Below are 20,680 nucleotides of genomic sequence, written 5' to 3'. Positions count from 1 at the left end.
CTTGTTTGTTAACATATAGCGACTTAACGGTTTAATCAATAACTATGATATTTGGTATACACATACCATATAGGATGGAGAAGTTTATGGGCTATTATTATCCTAGTCGGTAAAACAAATCCCTGTCATGCAGACGAAGTCGCAGTTAAAGATATAGCTTAAGCACAATATTTCATGCATAAATTACAAAAAACGATTGATTCGCCTCGGCTTCGCACTGGTAGATAGTAAAGGTAATCGTTGAGTATCGATTATTAATCGGTAATTCGATTGTAACCACAAATAATTCAGTAATTGATAACAGTGCCAGTATATAGATTGTATCAATTTAATGGATAGTATCGTTTTGAATTGTTGGTAGTGTTGTATGAATTAAAATCAATTAGAAATATTATTAAAATATGAAAATTATAATCGTATAATCAATTAGTGTAGTAAATTGCCAAGAACAAAAATGTTTATGAACGATTAAATTAAGTAAATTTTCATATCGATACTATCGATGGGTCAACTGATATTTGGATTGTTCTGGTTTAATATTATTGATTAATTTTTTTATTTTTTTTTATTTGGTCTCCTATCAATTGTTACACTAATAAGATTCAATATTAAAATTACTGTCTATTTATACTTAGTGTACAATCACTTTAAAGGAAACACAGCATGCTAATTAACAAATAAACAATAATATGGTATAACAATCTCTTGACGTATTTGGCATAGGTATAATTTTTTAAATTCAATAGATGATTGCTTCACATAAGTTTTAGCTATTCAAATTAACTGCAATGCTTTCCCATAGAAATCTCCTTCTGTACCGAATCGAATGTGTATGTAATTTATAATCGATTATTAAGTATTTCTACACCGAAGTTTTCGTAAACAACCAGGATTGTATACTCTATGGTTAATTTATGAAATTCCAAAATCTATAACCTCCGAAGAGTTTAGCAATTTCGTAGTCGCGGTATTTGCATGCGCCGGGACTGGCCGTTGAGATTTCTTTTCCAATTTCAAACTTGTTCTGTTCTTTATTGGAGCGGGTGTCACACGGTGCGACATGACCGGCGAATTTTGTAACCGGTATTTGCGTTACAGAACCTTTTTAGTGGGGGAAGAGTGACAGATTGTTTAATTCGCTCTCTTTTCATCCGACTTCAATAGGAAGGAGATTCTCAATTGAGTTCTGTCGATTTTATCTGTTTACCTAAAATAGGAGTGCATGCTTTTTCTGGTAACTATGTATATAGGTTAAATCTTTTGTGCAATTTATATCCTAGATGGAAAACAAATTTTAATTATCTCAAAGTGTCCAGTATTTATTTAATTATAATGCAAATATATCCAAAAACTTAAAATTTAGCAGGAGTATTTCCCTATTTAGTAAACGGAATTCTCCATTTAAAAATATATAATAAAATTAGATATTGTTGAAATATTTATAAACAGAAATTTAGTGCTAATTTATTAGTATCATACTAATTTTGTCAATACTGAAGTAATTGTTTTTTATTGGCTTCAAAATGTTGTGTGTGTGACGATTGCAACTACATGACAAGTAAATAAAAGAATTGGCATTCTACATTTAAAAATTTTGAATCCAGTGTGTTTATGAAATATCTCGTTTACTATTTGTGTGTTTTATTAATTTTAAAATAAGAATATTGAAATCAGTCAATAGTAACATTTATAATGGAACACAAAATGCTAAAAAAGCTGACAGCACATCCGATAAGAAGTGGTAAGTGTCACCTAAAGACATAATTAGTATCGTAAACATTACAGAATATACAGAGATACCCATGATATCCCGAAATGATATCCAGACATTTCTGACAACTAAAGTGTTATGACTCTATATCACTGCTATGTTCCTTTAAATCGAATTCTGTCACAATTTTGCTCATTTATATGTATCCCAGTCAATATATTCCATCCACGCAGACGAAGTAACAGACTCAAGTAGTAATTTAATATTTGCAAGATGGTAACGGCAAAATTAAAATGCCAGTGAGGTGAATCTGAAAATTCTCACAACCAGAACACATGTGACGCATATTGCATTTTAAAATGAAATTCTTAAGGAAAACGCTGGGAACATCTTTGAAATATAAATAAAAATCCACATGACGGCATGTTGGGCGTAAATAAAGTTTACTCCGCTCAACACACGAGATGGCCTGGTTTGGGTGTGGAGTAATGCAGATTGAATTGATTTAGATTCGTAACATATGATTGGTTTAAACAATTTCAAAAGTAGATTTCGTTTCTCGATAACAAATATATACAAAGGCAAGATCACGAATTGATCCTGAAATCGATCGATCGATCTTTCTCGATCTAATTACACGTAAGTTAAACCGATAGGTATTAAATTAAAATACAAGGTTAAGAATCAAAATTACCAAAATAAAAATAAATACCACAGAACATACATGTCAGTTTAAAGGACCTTAGTTAACAATATGTTAAGATCAGTAAATACGAGCAACTGTCAGCCACATAGGTTCGTATTCTTAGAAATTTATAATCACTTTGTATGTAGCATGCTAAAAATAAACGCCAATTTCCTGTTTTATATTTCATCTAATTTAATACACGTCATGCTGTATAACATCCTTAATTATAGCAGTAATTGAGAAATTATAACGTTTAAAACACTTACTTTTATCTTAAAATTTTACATTCCGTTTTATTTACCTATCTTTTATATGGGAATGCTGAACCAAAGTATTAAAAACATATTAAAAATGTTTGTACCGAAAAATTATTTAGTATAATTATTATATAATTATATAAATATTTATGTAATTTGTTTTGTCTTGTATTTTTAATGAGTTAATAAGATACTGTACAATTTGACTGGGCCAACTATGACAAAAAAATAAATCTTTTTCTTGGTATTGGGCCCTAAAATGTATTTACGCGTAGTAAATTACGCTGTAGTTCAATACGTTTACACAAAAGGAAGTTCGGACAATCTGACAGCGTCGATATAAAATATTTTATGTCGGCAACCGCGAAACGTTGAAAGTTTAGCAATTTACTTTTTATTTGTGCCTACGATTTGCATGACTCGGGAGGAAATGTCGCGATTCCTTTTCCAATTTCGAACTTGTTCCTTCGACGGCAGGTCGAGGTGACTCTGTAATCTGGACGATTAGATTTTTTTTTATATATATATATATATAATATAAAGTTGCGACTTCGAGGGGAGGTTTTATTAAATTGTAACTCTTCGAGATGCAATATTCGCGTATGTTTGCGAATAATAGGATTCTCCTGCAAGGAATTCATGTTCCTTCTAACATATTTGATTTTGCCGCTGAATATGATAATGAATTGAATTTTATTTATGTCGGCTTTATTCACATTTCAAATTCGGGGATGCCTGTCTAGTTTCGAGTTTAATACGAGCCTTTATACATAAACACGGATCACGGTGGTGTCGCGATCAGTACTGCGCGACCAGCGCGCTGTTTGTTGCTACCATGAGCAGGCTCCACTACCATGCACTTGACTTCTATGTCCACACGTTGAATAATCGTGCAATATATTTATATGATTCAAAGTACATTGCTAATAAACTCTACCTTATGATTTTACTGAACTAGTTATTATCTTGCGGAAGTCCATATCACTGATAATTTGTGTGTGACTCGAAGACTGACCACCACTATTACTACCAAAAGATACCACACACATATCAATGATAGCGGATTTGAATAAAATGATTGTATTCAAATAACCAATCTACTATATCAAACAGGTACTGGAAAATAATGGATTTTTGTTTATACCACTGGGGTGGCAAACTAGCATACGGCCCACCTGATGGTAAGCGGTTACCGTAGCCTATGAACACCTGCAATACCAGAGGTATTACGCGTGCGTTGCCGACCCTGAAGAAACCTCTTTACCCCCTTTTTGAAGAACCCCCTGCTGTAGTCTCTTGGGAAAACCTCGGCAGGGAGCTCATTCCACAACCTGAGTGTTCGTGGGAGGAAACGTCTCTGAAACCGCGCAGGACGCGACCATTGAGGCATGAGGATACAACAGGCGTTAATGTACTTGACTGATGAACGTATTAAGTCGTATATAGCAAGCAACCGCGTAACTGACTCCAGTATTATCATACATTAAAGGAGTAATTGATAAGATTGGACACTTGTTACGTTGAAATTAGAACATCAGGACAATATCTTATTCACCTGGACAACTGCCACGACTGCTACGTTCATCAAAGAACAGAGATATATTATAGCCGTTCCCGGAGAATACACGATACCGTTTTTTTTTATACGACTTAGAATGGCAAACAAGCTGGCGGCCCACCTGATGGAAAGTGGTAACCGTCGCCTATAGACATGAGCAGTACCATGGACATAACAGTACACACACATGCTGTTTCGTCCGTAATACCCCCCATGCGTTGCCATTCCTGAGGACTCAGGTGTTATTTCTCTGTACCATGTAAATTCACGCCATATCCCACCCTTCAAACCGAAACACAACCATGCAAATACAACTACTTCACGGTAGAAACACGAATGGGACAGAGGTACCCAAGCAATCGACTTTTGTACAAAGTCTCCCTCTGGTAAAACCGTGCGACTGTGAGTGAAGTTGAGGAAATTCGTTATATTGCAATTAGGTTCAAAGAGCACACACGAAGTGTCAAGAATCTTTTCTTGCGTTTCAGCAGTAGCAGAACATGTTTGCAACACGAATACGGTCCATTAGATCCGTGCTGGCGAGAGAGAAATAATTCATTTTTATTTCTTTTTGTTCTCTTTATTTATTTTATGATATTAATGTTGAGTTTCAACCTATTTCTAGACGGAAAAGGTTCTTAATTCGTACAATTTTTTTTTTGTAACAATGTTACGCCATATGTAAACTATTTTTAGTAATCATTTTTGGAATTCATTAATTTCACATGAAGTTTTAGAAAAATCGATAGGTTAGTTCCATATTAATTTAAAAATGATTAAAGCTGTTGTATTTTTTTGCACAGATAAAAACTTTTTGTTATGAAGTAAAATTTACTTGTAGACTTTGATATTCACATTTGCAGTCATTTTTTTTTTTTGTGGATATACTAAAAAAGTTATAATGATATTACCTTTTGGAAGGCACATTACATTGAATGAAGTTGAATGGAAGACAGACTTTTGAATGGCAATTCAGTATGAGCAAACACAGTGTAGGACAACCACCCCACTTATTATATAACCAACACACATTAGATGGAGTCACGGTTTCAAATGCATTGCAGGAAGTCAATGAACACAGGTGGCTTAGGACCGTTCATTATGACAGTTTATAGGGGAATCCTATGTTCAGCAGATTCAGATGTTCATGATGATATATGTTGATGAATATATACTGAGTCCTCAGGAATGGCAACGCATAGGGGGTATCATGGGCGAAAGAGTCTACTCTGTTATGTCCATGGTACTGCTCATGTTTATAGGCAACGGCGCCAATGTATGTTGTATAAAAAATAAATATATATATATATACTGAATATAGTTTACAATGCAAATATAAATATTAAAGAAAAACTCAATTTCAGTATCCCAAATAAAATACATTAAACAGAATTTTCATCGTGCCTGCGATAAAACTGTTTATAATTACTCCTCTCCGTCCAAAGGTTGCCTGGAAGAGATTGCTTTTAGCGATAAGGTCACTCATTGTTTTTTCATTGTGATTATTTCTTGTAATTATTTATATTTATAATAAGTTTACTATTGTAATTTTTTGGAGTTAACAATAAAGAGTATCTATCTGTCTATTAAATACTGTATCAAAACTTCATTAAAATACAAACTATATAAATATTAGATGCTTTTTTACATCGAAAACAGGTATTTTTCGATACAAATTATCGTCAAAGTGACGGCCTCTGTTGAAGTGTCAATAAACGCTTAATTTCTTCGTCCATACAGTTAAATCCGCCATGATTGATTGACGCGTATTTGGAAACGGTTTTATATTAAAATATATAAAGATCCATGGATCATTGATCAAACGTTGATAGATCCTCAACATTTTGATAAGTGGTTGACACGATCTAAATAAAGTGAACATGTTTTTTTTATATTATATAGTTCTTTATATTTATGATTATATTTTTTTAAGGTTAAATTCATATATCGTGTAATCTATAAGTTATGTGAGATAATAACTATAACCTATTTGAATTTAATATCAAATCTGTCTAGTAGTTTTTAGTAGTAGTTAGTAATTTAGTAAAAAACATCCAAATATTTTTATGTTTATTTCATTCATGGGATCCATGAGATACATTTTTTAAAGATACATTTGCAGTTATATATTGTGGTTGCAATATCTAAGCATATATTGGCCCAATACCAAGTATATTAGGTATCGATTATCCAATATCGAATATCGATCCTTCAATATCATGAATTTGAATCAAATAAGTATTAAGTATTATTAACGTACGTTTACCTATTTTAAACGTGTTCTATCTTAGACCTTTTCATCACTTACTATCACATGAGATAAAATCAATCGAAATCGTACCTAGCGAGAATTATTATAAATGAGTATACTTTATTTATAATAATACTAATAAATACATAGCCGTGTGGTTCCGCCATAGAATAGGCCACACTTTTCTTTTCCGTGGTATTATAAGAGAGAACTAATTAATTAATAAATTGATTAATGGTCGAGAAATGGACAAAAGTGTCCCTCTTAAAATTTCATAGGCTAACCTAACAGCGGTTGCCAATCAGCCTGTCAAGCGTGGCAAAACACTTCTCTTATGGAGAAGACTTATGTTCATCAGGTCACTAGGTGACGTTTATTATTGTCCATGGGAGATACATATAAAAAAAAATAATACGAAGAGTCTAAATTAATGTAATAAAAAATATTTGTTTTGGCTAAATGCCAATTTTGTCTCTGTCCGTATGTTTCATCTGGTATCACACAAAAACTACTTCACCAAATTGGATACGGTAATCACGAGTTTGTTTTATCTTGATATTACTATTAGATTTCTACTTTACTAGATTTCTTATTTCTAAAATTCACACATACAAAGTAACGGATGAAAAGTCAGTAAGTAACTTAACATAAATAATAGATACACTTGTATAAGTACGATAAGGAGGGCCGAAAGCAATCTACTCAAAACAAGCTTAGGGTAAGGGGTTTAATCATGTATTTATTTATTTATAGAAACACCAACAGCGTACTGCAACGTGACATTCATAGCAAAACATTAAATAACATATCTAAACATTCTTACTAATATTATAAACGTTCAAGTGAGTTTTTTTTTTAATGGATAATATTTTTTTTAATGGGTGATAATGGAATGGTATCCTCGCCCGCGCTATCGGTATACACTGGCGGGGCACCAATTGTTAGGGAAGCTACATTAAACTTATAAGAAGTAGCGAGTAACATAAGCTCTAATTTAATTTTATAAAAACTATTCCCATCATTTACTTTGTTAAATAAGAAAGTATGTGTAATATATATACAAATAGGGCTCCAGAGATTCCTAGAAACAATTTACTAGAAAAGAGAACTAGAAGATTCCACAGGATTAAATAAATATTGCAGTTGCCAAGAAATTTATTATTTGAAAGTACATATACAGAGTAGAGTATCTTAACAGTAGTGCTTATGTATGTACTCTCCACCTACTAATAATTATTTATTAAACTAGGTTTCATCATCATCATTATCATATCAGCCGTTAACTGTCCATTGCTGAACATAAGCCTCCCCTACTGACGTTTTGCCAATAGTTACCACGCTTGGCAGGCGGGTTAACAACCACCATTAGTCTTTGATGATGTTTTAAGGAGGACGTTGCTGTCTATCCACCGACCAGTAACTTCCTATAGTCGTCTTATACGATATCCACAGGAAAGGAATTGACCCATTCTATATCGGGGCCATATGGCAATGTAGATGTACATGATATTATTAAGCCGTTATACGTTAATAACGTCATCAATACATCGCAGTATCCAACTGTATTAATTAATAAACCAGAATGAAATAGAATATCATGATAAATGTAAAAATAACAATACCACTAACTACCCTTATTAACTACAGCCTAAAATAAACGAAGCCGTAATTGCGCGTTACTAAATGCGTGTGTTACCGTCTGACAGCTCACGGCTCGCACGAGTCTTATCATTCCTCGAACAACGCTCATCGCATCGCGTGCTCGTCTTCACCTTAATTTTAGCTCAACAATTTTAATTAATACTATAAATCAAACAAAAATCAAATATCACCGACAAAGGTAAAACACGAAACAAGAATAAAGAGGGCCATAACGAAATTTAAGTTCCAGCCTTGAATGCAAATGGAGCTTGCCACGTATAACGGGAATGGTGAAGGAGCAAAAAGTTCCATGTTGTTCGGAGCAAGGGACGATAAATCATAGCAATATTGTGAAAATTTACTTTTTCCCCTCTCGATGTAGTAGGTGTCTGGTGAGAGAAGTTTGCTCGTTAAAAAATTGGCGGGCCCTTTGCGGCGATTCGTGCTTCTGCGTCGTTCACATTATTTTTATCGCGCAACTCTTTGGTCTGAGGCCTCCAGCGAAGTTTCAGAAGATTGTATAAGCGTTCTCATTTCCCCGTAGTCTTTACTTGGTAAATGCGTTTACGATTTTGTCTCTTTATAAAGAGGGCGACACTTCGTAGAATTTCATTTAATATTTAGTTAAATGTACAGTAAAATGACCTTTTACATTACGTGCACGAGTATATAGTGTTAGTGTGTTATACATAGAAACATTTATTATTATACATTTTTGATGGCAATTAAATTATTGAGTATAAAGGCATAAAAACTTTAAACCTCAGGAATGTTACCATTCCTTCCATGAAAGTTAGATATCATGGGTAATTCAGTATACTGTGTTATATCCTTGGTATTGGACTCATGGTCCACATTTACAGGCGACGGTTACTGATTTCCATCAGGTGGGCCGACAACTTGTTTGCCATTGGAAGTTGCATAGAAAAAATTACGAAATCTGATATTTCAAATAAATGTTTTAAAAAACAGATGTTTATATTAACCACATATCTGGATTTCCAAAACTTGCAGATGCAACATTAAAGGCTTGATTGGCATGGACAGTAAGAATGTAGGTCACGCAATTATACCAATTGGTTGCTCTTTATTGTCAGATACCCTTTAATTGAAACCAGAAAATGAGCGTCTGCGTAGATAAGTATTCTGGGTTGCGACCCCTATAACCCAAAATGCCCATCTGATTTAGAAAAGTCCCTTTCCTGAATTCCGACTGAGGATTGTACTCGGTGCTTCAAAAAATAGTAACTTTAGTGTATTTCAATAAAGTTTAGTGACAAAGTAACGGAGTTTTGTTGAAGTTATCACAGTAACACTCTCTTTAAACTAGTATAAAGTTGAAATGTTTAATCAGTTGTTAGATTTTTGTTTTTTTTTCTACTATTGGACATTTTTAAGTTATCGGTCGATTTTCCTTTAAACAAAGGTTTCCTGTAAGAAATTGCCTTAATGATAAGACCGCCTTTTGTACCTTTATGCACAGATTTCAATCTGTAACTTATGCAAATAAATTTTCTGTTATTATAGATTAATAATATAAATAAATAAGTTCTATTAAAACTATTCTAGAAGTTGGCTATCTAAAAACTTTTAAATACATAATTTATTTCACTGTTACTGCAATCACATCTTCAAGTTCAAAACGAAGATAATGTAAATAAATGGAAGCTTTATGACTTTTTTTAAAGTAACGTCTCTCTTACAGTTCCCCCAGATATCGTGAGCGATGACACATCTTCAGATGTATCGGTCCAAGAGTTGGAGAATGCAACACTGACTTGCAAAGCTACAGGACATCCTCCACCAAAGATTACTTGGAGGAGAGAAGATCACGAACCAATACTGCTAAAGAAACCCCTTTCAAGAGACTTCGACAAAGGTGAGAGTCTTTGCCTATACATATTAAACTTGTTTATGTAAATTTACTTAAATTTTAATTAGGTTTTAAACAACTTCCAAAAGGAGCTGGTTTGATCTCTATTTTTTTTTTTTGGTATATTTTAATATTTTTACTTATTATTGTATTAGCCATTAGCTGTCCACTGCTAAAGATAGGTCTTCACCACAAGGAGAGATTTGCCAGTAATTACCACACTTGGTAGACAGGTTGGCAATTGCAATTAGGCTTTGGTAATGTTTTAAAAGGGATGTTGCTGTCTATCTCTCAACCATTAAGTTCCTTTAGTTGCCTCTTACGATACCTATGTTCAGTATTGAACTGTTAACGTCTGATATAATGATGATGATTATCGTTTTTGCCATAATTGAAGATTCTATTCTTATAAAGAGTAAAATGAGTACGTTTGTTTGGAATTTGTTTGAATAATATTCGATCGAGGCAACACTCTATACAAGGGATGATCGACCGGTCGATCGCGACTATTAGTCCAGTTGAAAAATATAATATTTTGCTAATCTAGCGAAAGATGCACAGACGCAATGCTCACACTAATATAAATAAGTAGTTACTAATTGTAAGAACAATTTTCAGTTTTTTTTTTTATTTTTCCGTTTATTAAAACATAACATACTACAATACTACATAATTGTATACTGAACTATGTTGTTTCATTTGAGATTTCAAGAAGTATGTGATTTGGTAGATCGCACAGGGTTTCGTCAGTAAACAGTACATCTTGGGCCTAGTCAAGTCGGCGACCCCTGCTCTATGCCTTAAGTAAAGAAAAGATATATTTAACTAGTGATTGATTGAACGACTTGTGTGTTCTAAATATAAATATAGAACGTAACGATGCAGCAATCCATTATTATTCATTATCTACTCAAAAGATCTATCAAATAACACCCCAAAGGAATAGATAGTCCCCCTTCATATTTTCATATATGATTACCCGTTATTAAAATATAGTCTATCACTTCGTTGCTTTTAAAAGCTTAAAATAAATTATAATTTATTAAAAAAATTTAAAAAAAAAAATAAAAAAAAAAATTATTTCGTAACAAAATTGTTACAATACTAAGATCGTTGTTGTGACCTTCTAGTAAGTGTTATCACCTGTATCAGAAGGTCACGCTCCTCCATAACCATGCAAATACAAACCATAGTACCATAAAATTAAGACATAAATTATCTAATATTAGTACTAAGTATATCTAATTTATGTTCTAATAAATTTATTGTTCCTTAGGTGTCGTAAGAAGCGACCAAGGAAACTTTATGGTCGTGGATAGGCAGCAGCATCCTTCTTAAAAAATCACGTGAATGGCATAAAACATGGCGTGAATTTACTGGGTACAGAGGAATAACACTTGAGTCCTCAGGTATCATGGGCGAAAATACTCTGTTATGTCCATAGTACTGCTCATGTCTATAGGCGACGGTTACCACTTTCCATCAGGTGGGCCGTCAGCTTGTTTGCCATTCTAAGTTGTATAAAAAAAATATCACCAAAGCCTGACTGCAATTGTCAATCCGCTTACTAAGCGTCGCAACTACTGGCAAAACCACTTTATGAGAGAGGCTTATGTTCTGCAGTGGACAGTTAATGGCCAATATGAAATGCGTTATGAATAAATTATAATATCGAAGTAATAGTAAGTAACTAATAACGCAACTTTTAAAATATTTGTAGTCTAGTTTTATTTAATTCCTTATAATTGTAACTTCATTTCATATTGTATAATTATGTTAAAGTAAATGCAGTGAATACCCTTAATAGGCATGTGCATTAATATTGTATTGTATTTAATGTTTGTTATATGTGTTATAATGCAATATGCTGTTGGTGTTCCTTAAAATAAATAAATAAAGTAAAATATGTTTTTTGAGATCACAGTGACTCAAATAAATATTAAGTAATTTAGTCTAAACATTTTTTTTTTAATAAACATTAACAAATGGAAACCCCGTCTATGCTATCGGTATACGCAGGGCGTATTGACCTAACATCATTCATTGAAAGGATGATAGTTCAGAATGAAAACGTTCCTAGTAGGCCATAGATTGATTCCATTTTCGAAGCTAATTCTGTTTTCAAATTTCAAAATAACGTCTTAATACCCTCACGAGCCGGCTTACGTGTTCTAATACTATCGAGCTTACCTCCTCAACGGAGCGAGTAATGGCTAAGAGCAAGAACCGCGTCGTCCCAGCCTCCCCCGGGCGAGCAATTTGTAAACACACCTGTGTCTACATTTTGTGTTCCACATGCGAGTTTAGGTTAAACTTACTCATTAGAGATTAAAAAATTGGGGAATTGTTTTGTTTGAACAAGGTTTGTCAACAGTATTAATGACATTATTTGCATAAAAAAAAAAAATGAAAAGTAAAAAGAACTTTATTTTAAAATAAGCTTTTATTTAAATGCGTTAAAAAGATATAATTTTTCCTTTAAAAGCTTTACTTATAACGTAATTAAACAATTTATTTGATATAAAACTTTATTGCGAGATTTATGTACTCGTATTTATTTCGTTTAAAAATTTCATAATTTTTATCAATCAGATCACGTTTTGTCATTTACTTGTTTATCTGCACAGGTAAACCAGAGGGAGACTTTGTACAAAAGTCGTTTGCTTGGGTAACTCTGTCCCATTCGTGTTTCAACCATAAAGCAGTTGTGTTTGCATGGCTGTGTTTTGGTTTGAAGGGTGTGATATGGCGTGAATTTACAGGGTACAGAGGAATAACACCTGAGTCCTCAGGAATGGCAACGCATGGGGGGTATATTGGTCGAAAGAGTATACTCTGTTATGTCCATGGTACTGCTCATGTCTATAAGCGACGGTTACCACTTTCTGTCAGGTGGGCCGTCCGCTTGTTTGCCATTCTAAGTTGTACAAAAAAAATGTAAAATCTTCATTTTTCATTTATTTCACCTTTAATTTAAAAATAAAAGGTAACAAGTTAACTATCCACTGCTGAATATAGGTCTCCACCTATTGAAGTATTTTGCTAGCAGATGAGTTGGCAATCGCAGTCAGATTTTGCTGGTATTTTAAGAGAAATGCTGTTGCTCATCCCTTTATATGAAAGAAAATTTAAGATATATATAAAAAGGACTCTCTGTACAAAAGCATTTTATAAAATAAAATAAATGAATCTAAATGAAAAAAATGTATAGCTTTGAATATAGTATTAATGTGATTTGTATTGTAATTGTAATAATTGTATTTTTTTTTTAATTAATATTATTTTATATAGTAATTATTACAACTATAAAGTAACGTATCATAAGAATAAAGATAATTGATTGAATGATTGATTATCATCTGAATGATTTGATGACATTAAGTATAGACGTACTATATGGCAAGAAGGTTATTGGTTACTTCTATCAGAGTCAGTGACCAGATTCAGATTACGCGTACAAAATAGCGGGTAAAAGCTAGTAAAGATTAATTTGTATATTGTCTATTTTTCAATTATATTACCAAAACCTTTCAATAGAATCCAATGTTTTTACAACGCAAAATTTTAAAATATATACAATTTTATTACATTACATAAATTGTAAATTATTATGTTAGCGTTATTATTCCTTATAGCTTAGTGTAAATATAAATAATATTATATAAGATAATGGTAAAGATATGAAGTAACACCAAATGCTTCATCTCTTAAAATATTACAAGCTCTCTGCGCGCCCCTTATTCTATACCCCTTCTTAATTTAGGGTAAAATGAGGTACGGCAGCATCTACGTTATATGACGGTTAATGGATTTAGGCAGTATATCTACGTAGATAAAACTCTTCTTGACTCTTCTGTAAATCGTTTGTGTACTTACCAACTCTATTCCATAAACATTGTTTGAGTATACATGCAACATCTTTGTTTGTATTTATTATTTTTTGAGAAAGAAAACATGCGCGCATTTTTCGTGTAGTATTTAAGTAGGTAGTTACTACCAATTAGTTCTTTCGTATCCCTATTCACGCATACACTGACAAATCATGTGAGTCACTCATTCTAAAACTAATAGAAACCGGCCAAGTGCGAATTGGTCTCATGCATCCAGGGATCTGTACAATGATATTAATAATAGTTAAAATTGAAAAAAATTGCAAAAAAGTTCTTTTTTAACTACACGTTTGTAGTTTTCGGATTTTCCTCTTTACTGACCCACCTTTGTGCGTTTTATTTCAAATGTCATATTTCAGTGTATATTGTTAGTGTGTATAATGATGTACTCGTATATATAAAAATGGATTGTGCTCAGAGGAATTGTTCAATATGATGCCCACAGCCACTTTCTACTATCGTACGGCTCGCCATCGACAGGAAGTTCATCCTCATGTCCTACAGCCTCAATGGTCGCGTACTGCGCGGTTTCAGAGATATTTTCTCCCACGACCACTCAGGTTGTGGAATGAGCTCCCTGCCGAGGTTTTCCCAAGAGACTACAGCATGGGGTTCTTCAAAAGGGGGGTAAAGAGGTTTCTTCAGGGTCAGCAACGCACGCGTAATACCTCTGGTATTGCAGGTGTTTATAGGCTACGGTAAACACCTACCATCAGGTGGGCCGTATGTTTGTTTGCCACCTCAGTGGTATAAAAAAAAAGTGAATAAACTATATATTAATACGTGAAGCAAAAACTTTGTACATCTTTTTACGAAGGATGGAAGAGTATTAAATTTGGCACACATATAGAAGGAGTGCAGAATGCTATTTTTTTTAATAATGCATAAAAAATACATTAAATCAATAAAGGAACATTACACACACTACCTTGCATTTGACACACACACGCATATATACTCTTTTGTTTACTGTTCAAGTCTGTGGTCAAATTGAGAATAGATTAATATTGTTTGTCTTTAATATTATTTGTCTATAGTCTTTCTGAATGTCAACCATAACCATAATAAATTCATTTATTATATTTTATGGTTGAATTTCGACCACTTAGCGACTACTAGTAAAAATAAATATTAAAAAAAAAACTTCTCCATTCACCAAATCAAAACAAATTATTGAATTGATATTTCGTTAATTAACTGAAAATATCACAATTTTAAAGGTCACATGTACCTATTTATGATAATCACGTATCTTCTGCAGACAGGTGACTGCTGTATAAATTATTCCGAAGCTAAGGCCGCCCTGACTATCGTATTAAAATCGATAGTAACTACTAGGGTGGGGATTCCATACCAATTTTACCAATACACTACATTGTCCTTATAAAATTATAAACAATTTTGTTATATATATATATATATATATATATATATATATATATATATATATATATATATATATATATATATATATATATATATATATATATTTTTATTTTTAATGAATGATAATGGTATTGTAGTCCCGCCTGCGATATAGGTGTATACCTACACTGACGGGGCACCAGTGGTAGATGACCGATTAGGATGAAAGCATGTCAGTTAGCCCATTCTGACGATATCAACTAGAATTAGCCACGATGGTTTCCAGGAAGAACCTGTCAGAGTATCTGTCAGGTCGACCTCCAAATGCTCCATTGCTAGTAATGGGGCTATTTGACTCCATTACTAACAATTTCTTTCCCCCCTGACAAGGCAAGTCTGTTAGCCTCTCGTGATGAATACACCTGGAATTCAGCACAATGGTTTCCAGGGAGCACCACGTGGAGGTCGACCTGATAGAGTATATCAATAGCAATGAGACTGGTAGTCCGCATTACTAACAATCCCTTTCCTCCCTAAATATATCAAAATTATGGATATTAAAATGCTCAATGTCAATATTCAAAAGGGGGGTAAAGAGGTTTCTTCAGGGTCGGCAACGCGCGCGTAATACCTATGGTAGTGCATGCGTTCATAGGCTACGGTAACCGCTTACCATCAGGTGGGCGGTATGCTTGTTTGCCACTTCAGTGGTATATAAAAAAATTAAAAACACCGACCGTGTCATTTATCATTATAAAATTAAAAAAAAAAAAACAATAGATTTGTTTATGGAAACTATTTTTTTTTCCTAAGGACTCAGGTGTTATTCCTCTGTACCCAGTAAATTCACGCCATATCCCACTTTTCAAACCGAAACACAGCCATGCAAACACAACTGTTTCACGGTTGAAACACGAATGGGACAGAGGTACCGAATCAATTGACTTTTGTACAAAGTCTCCCTCTGGTAAATATAATCTGATGATTGAAAGTCTCCTTTCTTTTTAGTTCCTAAAAAAATTCTAAGTACTCTACAATAATCCCACTAAATTAATTTTTATCATACAGTACCGATATATTAAACATCATTTATCATGGGGAGTGCTCTGAAGAATTGTTCGGATTGATACCTGCTACAGATTTTCACCATCGTACAACCCGCCATAAACTAAAATTTCATCCCAACCATCTGGACGAGTGGCGGTCCTCCACCGTGCGTTTTTCAAGGCACTTTCTCCCACGCACAACCACTCTTTGGAATCAACTTCCAGCAGCAGTATTTCCGAACCGATACGACAACATAACCTTCAAGAAAAGAGCATATTCCTTTTTAAAAGGCCGGCAGCACACCTGCAATGCCGTAAGTGTTGTGGGTGACGATGGGCGGCGGTAGTCACTTACCATCAGGTAAACCGCATGCTCGTTTGCCCCCTGTGTTGTAAAAAAAAAATCTGATTAAAAAATCCTGCAACCATCATGTTTATTAAAAAAAAGAATTTTTATAAAAAGGTGAGTTCTTTTAAAAGTAACTTTCATTTTTCTTACTATACCTACTACCAATTCTGAAATAATTTTTCTAATTCTTTTTAGAATCTAAGAAATTTACTGCCGCGTCGTAAAATAATTTATAAATTCAATTATGAAAATAATAAATATCAACGAACAATAATTATTAAGACATGATCATAAATATTGTAACAAAAAAAATATGAAAGTAAATAAAATATGAGCATGATTCATTCATAACTGTATGATAATAGAAGATTATAAAATAATGGGTAGGATTTGTTTAATCTACTTGAAATAATATAAATGACAATCGTCACGCACTGTGATTATTAATATATCTATATTTATTAATGTCTGATATAATAGACGAATGATAAGGAAATAATAGACGTCCCTAAGGAACAGATCTATCTTTTACGTTGATCGTAAAAAATTGTTTCAGTTTTAAAAGCGTTTAAACGCTTTTGCCTATCCAAGCATGGCATCGTATTCATCTTTCAATTAAAGACAATTTAATCTTTCATTGTTTCTAATCGAATATTCAAAAACTAAAACATTTATTAACTAATTATTTAATTAGACATGCATTAATTTATTAATTAATGACATGCATGTATAATTTTACAATAACAACTTGAACTTCAATGTGGCTTTAGTAATATGACTTCTAATTAATACTTGATTGTTAATAATACATATAAAATGTTGCATGCCAAGCTGGCTGAATGTTAAGGTTACACAAAATGTATAATATTACCTAAACTTACCACATTCATCGCAATAAATTTCATTTCATTTCATAGAAAGTACATTGCATTTACATATGTATGGAGTAGTTTCTTATCTAATTTTGAGACCAACCGCCAATAGACAAAAACAAGTGCATCGTTTTATTTATTACATACGTTATGTCGTTATATGAGACGTTAACTGTCCACTGCACACACACACGTCCACACAATCCCATAAAGGGAGTTTTGTCGGTGCCACTCTTGGCAGGCTAGTTGGCAACCATAGTTTGGCTTTTGGTGATGTTTTAAGAGGGAGGCTGCTGCCCATCCCTCGACTATTAAGTTCCTTTAGTCGTCTCTTACGACACCAATGGGAAAGGAAGGGATGGCCTATTCTATGCCGGGACCTACACGGCTATTACGTACATTATACTTGAACAAGACTTGTAACAATTTTGTTAATGTAACTTAGAACGGTAGATAAACCAGCTGACAACTCACCTGATGGAAAGCGGCAGTCGTCTCTCATAGACAAGAACAGTACCATAGACATAATGCTCTTTCGCCCATGATACTCCCATACGTTGTCATTCCTGAAGACTCGGGTGTTATTTCTCTGTAGGGTACAGAGGAATTAATAGGGTAAATTCACTGCCATATCCCTTCAAACCGAAATACAGCCATGCAAACACGTTTGTTATTAATTATAAACGCCACTGTGTTTGTATGTACATTGTTAGAAACGAAAAGAGTAAAAACAGAATTTCAGATTCGTCTTCCTTGATTATGCCTCTTCTACTTCTTAATAATATCAACTAACTTTTGTTCGCCACTTCATATGCGTAAATTTTGTGACAAATTTTCACCAGATTCAAAATAAACAAAAGATACTGATTCTATTGCTTTAAGACCGCTTAATATCTATTCTTCTTAAATATCTCCCATCTACCAACATCGTTTAGTTACTTGTACTTACTTATATATTCTAATATTTATTGTCTTTATATAGTGGAGAGTTACGTGGGCAGCTCGCTCCCGCTGTGGCGCGTGGACCGACGGCAGATGGGCGCCTTCCTCTGCATCGCGTCCAACGATGTGCCGCCAGCAGTCAGCAAGCGGATCATTCTTCTAGTAAACTGTAAGTATAATTATTCTTCCGCCGTGTTTGTCTCGGCATATAATGAGCTACCCCTTCCTTTTCCGTGGATGGGTAAGAGGCGAATAAGGAAGAGCGAGGCTATCCTTCCGATGGACAGCAGCAATTGCGCAATATACTAGTATTTACCGAATAAAAATCAGACAAATCTAGAAACCATCTTGTTTTAGAAGTCGCTTAAAATAATATAAGATTACTATAGTCTAAATAAATACTCGTATGCTTTTTAAATTATCTATGTTTAATCTAGTCTTAAGAAAAATCTTCTAAAAGATAAAAGAACTATATTTCTTTAGCAACAATAGTACCTTAAAAACTTATGCTCATTTCTAACCACAATATATAATTTATAGGTATTTAATATGTTTGTCTGAAAAAGGCTTTTTGGATGAAATTGAAATAATTGTCAGAAAAGAAAAACTTAGTTTATTAAATTTATTTCATTATCCAGTTATATAGTAAACAGTATGTTCCTCTTATACCTATTTTGAAAATTTAAATATAACCAACAATTTGTCCTACATCAAACCATTTCCACCAAAGCTTAAATGTGATCACCAACCACATTTAAAGCATGACAACTACTGGTAAAACCTCCAATAAGGTAAGGCCTATGTTAATCAGTTTAGTTAACGGCTGATATAGTATGATAAACCATTTTCACAACTCATTCAGTACTATAATATTTTTTAATATTTTTGCTGAGTTCTTCAAACATTTTATCTCTCGTTCCAATGTTCTTCCCATACAATAACCATTTGAGAGAACGTCCTGATTTTCCTTTTATTGGCGTTTCCACTAGTTTTTACTCTTTCCATTTATAGCTAACAAGCGCTTCACAATCACGTGAAATGCATACAAAGAGGAACGCTTAAGGAGTCTATACACAAATGCGCGCGAAATAAATAAACGGTATTGTTTTAAAGAAACACAGGCCACTTATATACCTAGGTAACTTCTGACATAATATTTGAGATATAGTTGACAGTGATTTCGATTTTGTACCGTAAGAGGCGACTAAATGAAGTTAATGGTCGAGGGATGGACGGACTCTTAAAACTTTGTACAAAAGTCGATTGCTTGGGTACCTCTGTCCCATTCGTGTTTCTACCATGAAGCAGTTGTGTTTGCATGGCTGTGTTTCAGTTTGAAGGGTGGGATATAGCGTGAATTTACAGGGTACTGAGGAATAACACCCGAGTCCTCAGCAATGGCAACGCATGGGGGGTATCTTGGGCGAAACAGTACACTCTGTTATGTCCATGGTACTGCTCATGTCTATAGGCAACGGTTACCACTTTCCATCAGGTGGGCCGTCAGCTTGTTTGCCATTCTAAGTTGTATAAAAAAATGCCAAGGGTTAACTGCGGTTGTCAATCCGCCTGCCAAGCATGGCAACTAATAGCAGATCTCCCAATAGAGTAAATCCTATGTTCAGCAATAGATAATTAACAGATGGTATTATATAATAGACTTCGTATTCTTTAATTTTACTGAACACTACTTTATCGCAAAGATAAATAAATACATAGTCTTTTTTCTATTTTTTTTTTATATACTTATCACATACCGCGTATCCGTGTAAGTACTCCCTTATTATTGCTACGCTATGCTTGTGGCTCTTTCAGATTATTTTATTATTCTAAGAGCTTAGCAGCTTTCCACGAACGACTGGAAAATTCAAAAGTACATTAAGTTATCTCATCGGAATGACTCGCTTCATCTCGAGACAATGGCGTAGATGTTGACCCAGTTCCGCAAAGTTTTAGATTACCAGTGAATTAGTTGGTTTTGTTCACTATTATTTATTGATAGGTATAACTTATTTTCATTTTCAAGCAAATATGACGTCAAATGTTACATTCAAAATGTCTGTCCCGTAAAGGAATGTAGTCGTGAACCTTTTTTTAATTATATTAATTTTAATCATTAACTTTTTTAATCATTAATTATATTATTATACCAAGATTCTCCAGTTGCGACCACGTATAGTCAAAGAGAGTGCGTGTGTGCGTGTTTTATATGCGTGCGTGCGTGCGTGCGTGCATGC

The 20,680-nt window shown here is 33.6% G+C and overlaps 1 protein-coding gene across 2 annotated transcripts in view; it reads left to right on the top strand.

The window, feature by feature from the left end:
• Positions 1 to 20,680, top strand: part of LOC128202370 (limbic system-associated membrane protein-like) — a 73,502-nt gene that overhangs the window by 39,728 nt on the left and 13,094 nt on the right. For both annotated transcript variants that reach the window (XM_052902507.1, XM_052902508.1), the window contains exons 5-6: positions 9,812 to 9,985; positions 18,484 to 18,612. In XM_052902507.1, coding sequence (XP_052758467.1) covers positions 9,812 to 9,985; positions 18,484 to 18,612 — 303 coding nt within the window. The remainder of the gene's footprint in view (positions 1 to 9,811; positions 9,986 to 18,483; positions 18,613 to 20,680) is intronic.

Source organism: Galleria mellonella, unplaced genomic scaffold, assembly GCF_026898425.1.
Source record: "Galleria mellonella isolate WM207_F2 unplaced genomic scaffold, CSIRO_AGI_GalMel_v1 utg905, whole genome shotgun sequence".
Taxonomy (NCBI): domain Eukaryota; kingdom Metazoa; phylum Arthropoda; class Insecta; order Lepidoptera; family Pyralidae; genus Galleria; species Galleria mellonella.
The sequence above is the reverse complement of the archived record's forward strand: the minus strand, read 5'-3'. Positions and strand labels throughout refer to the sequence as shown.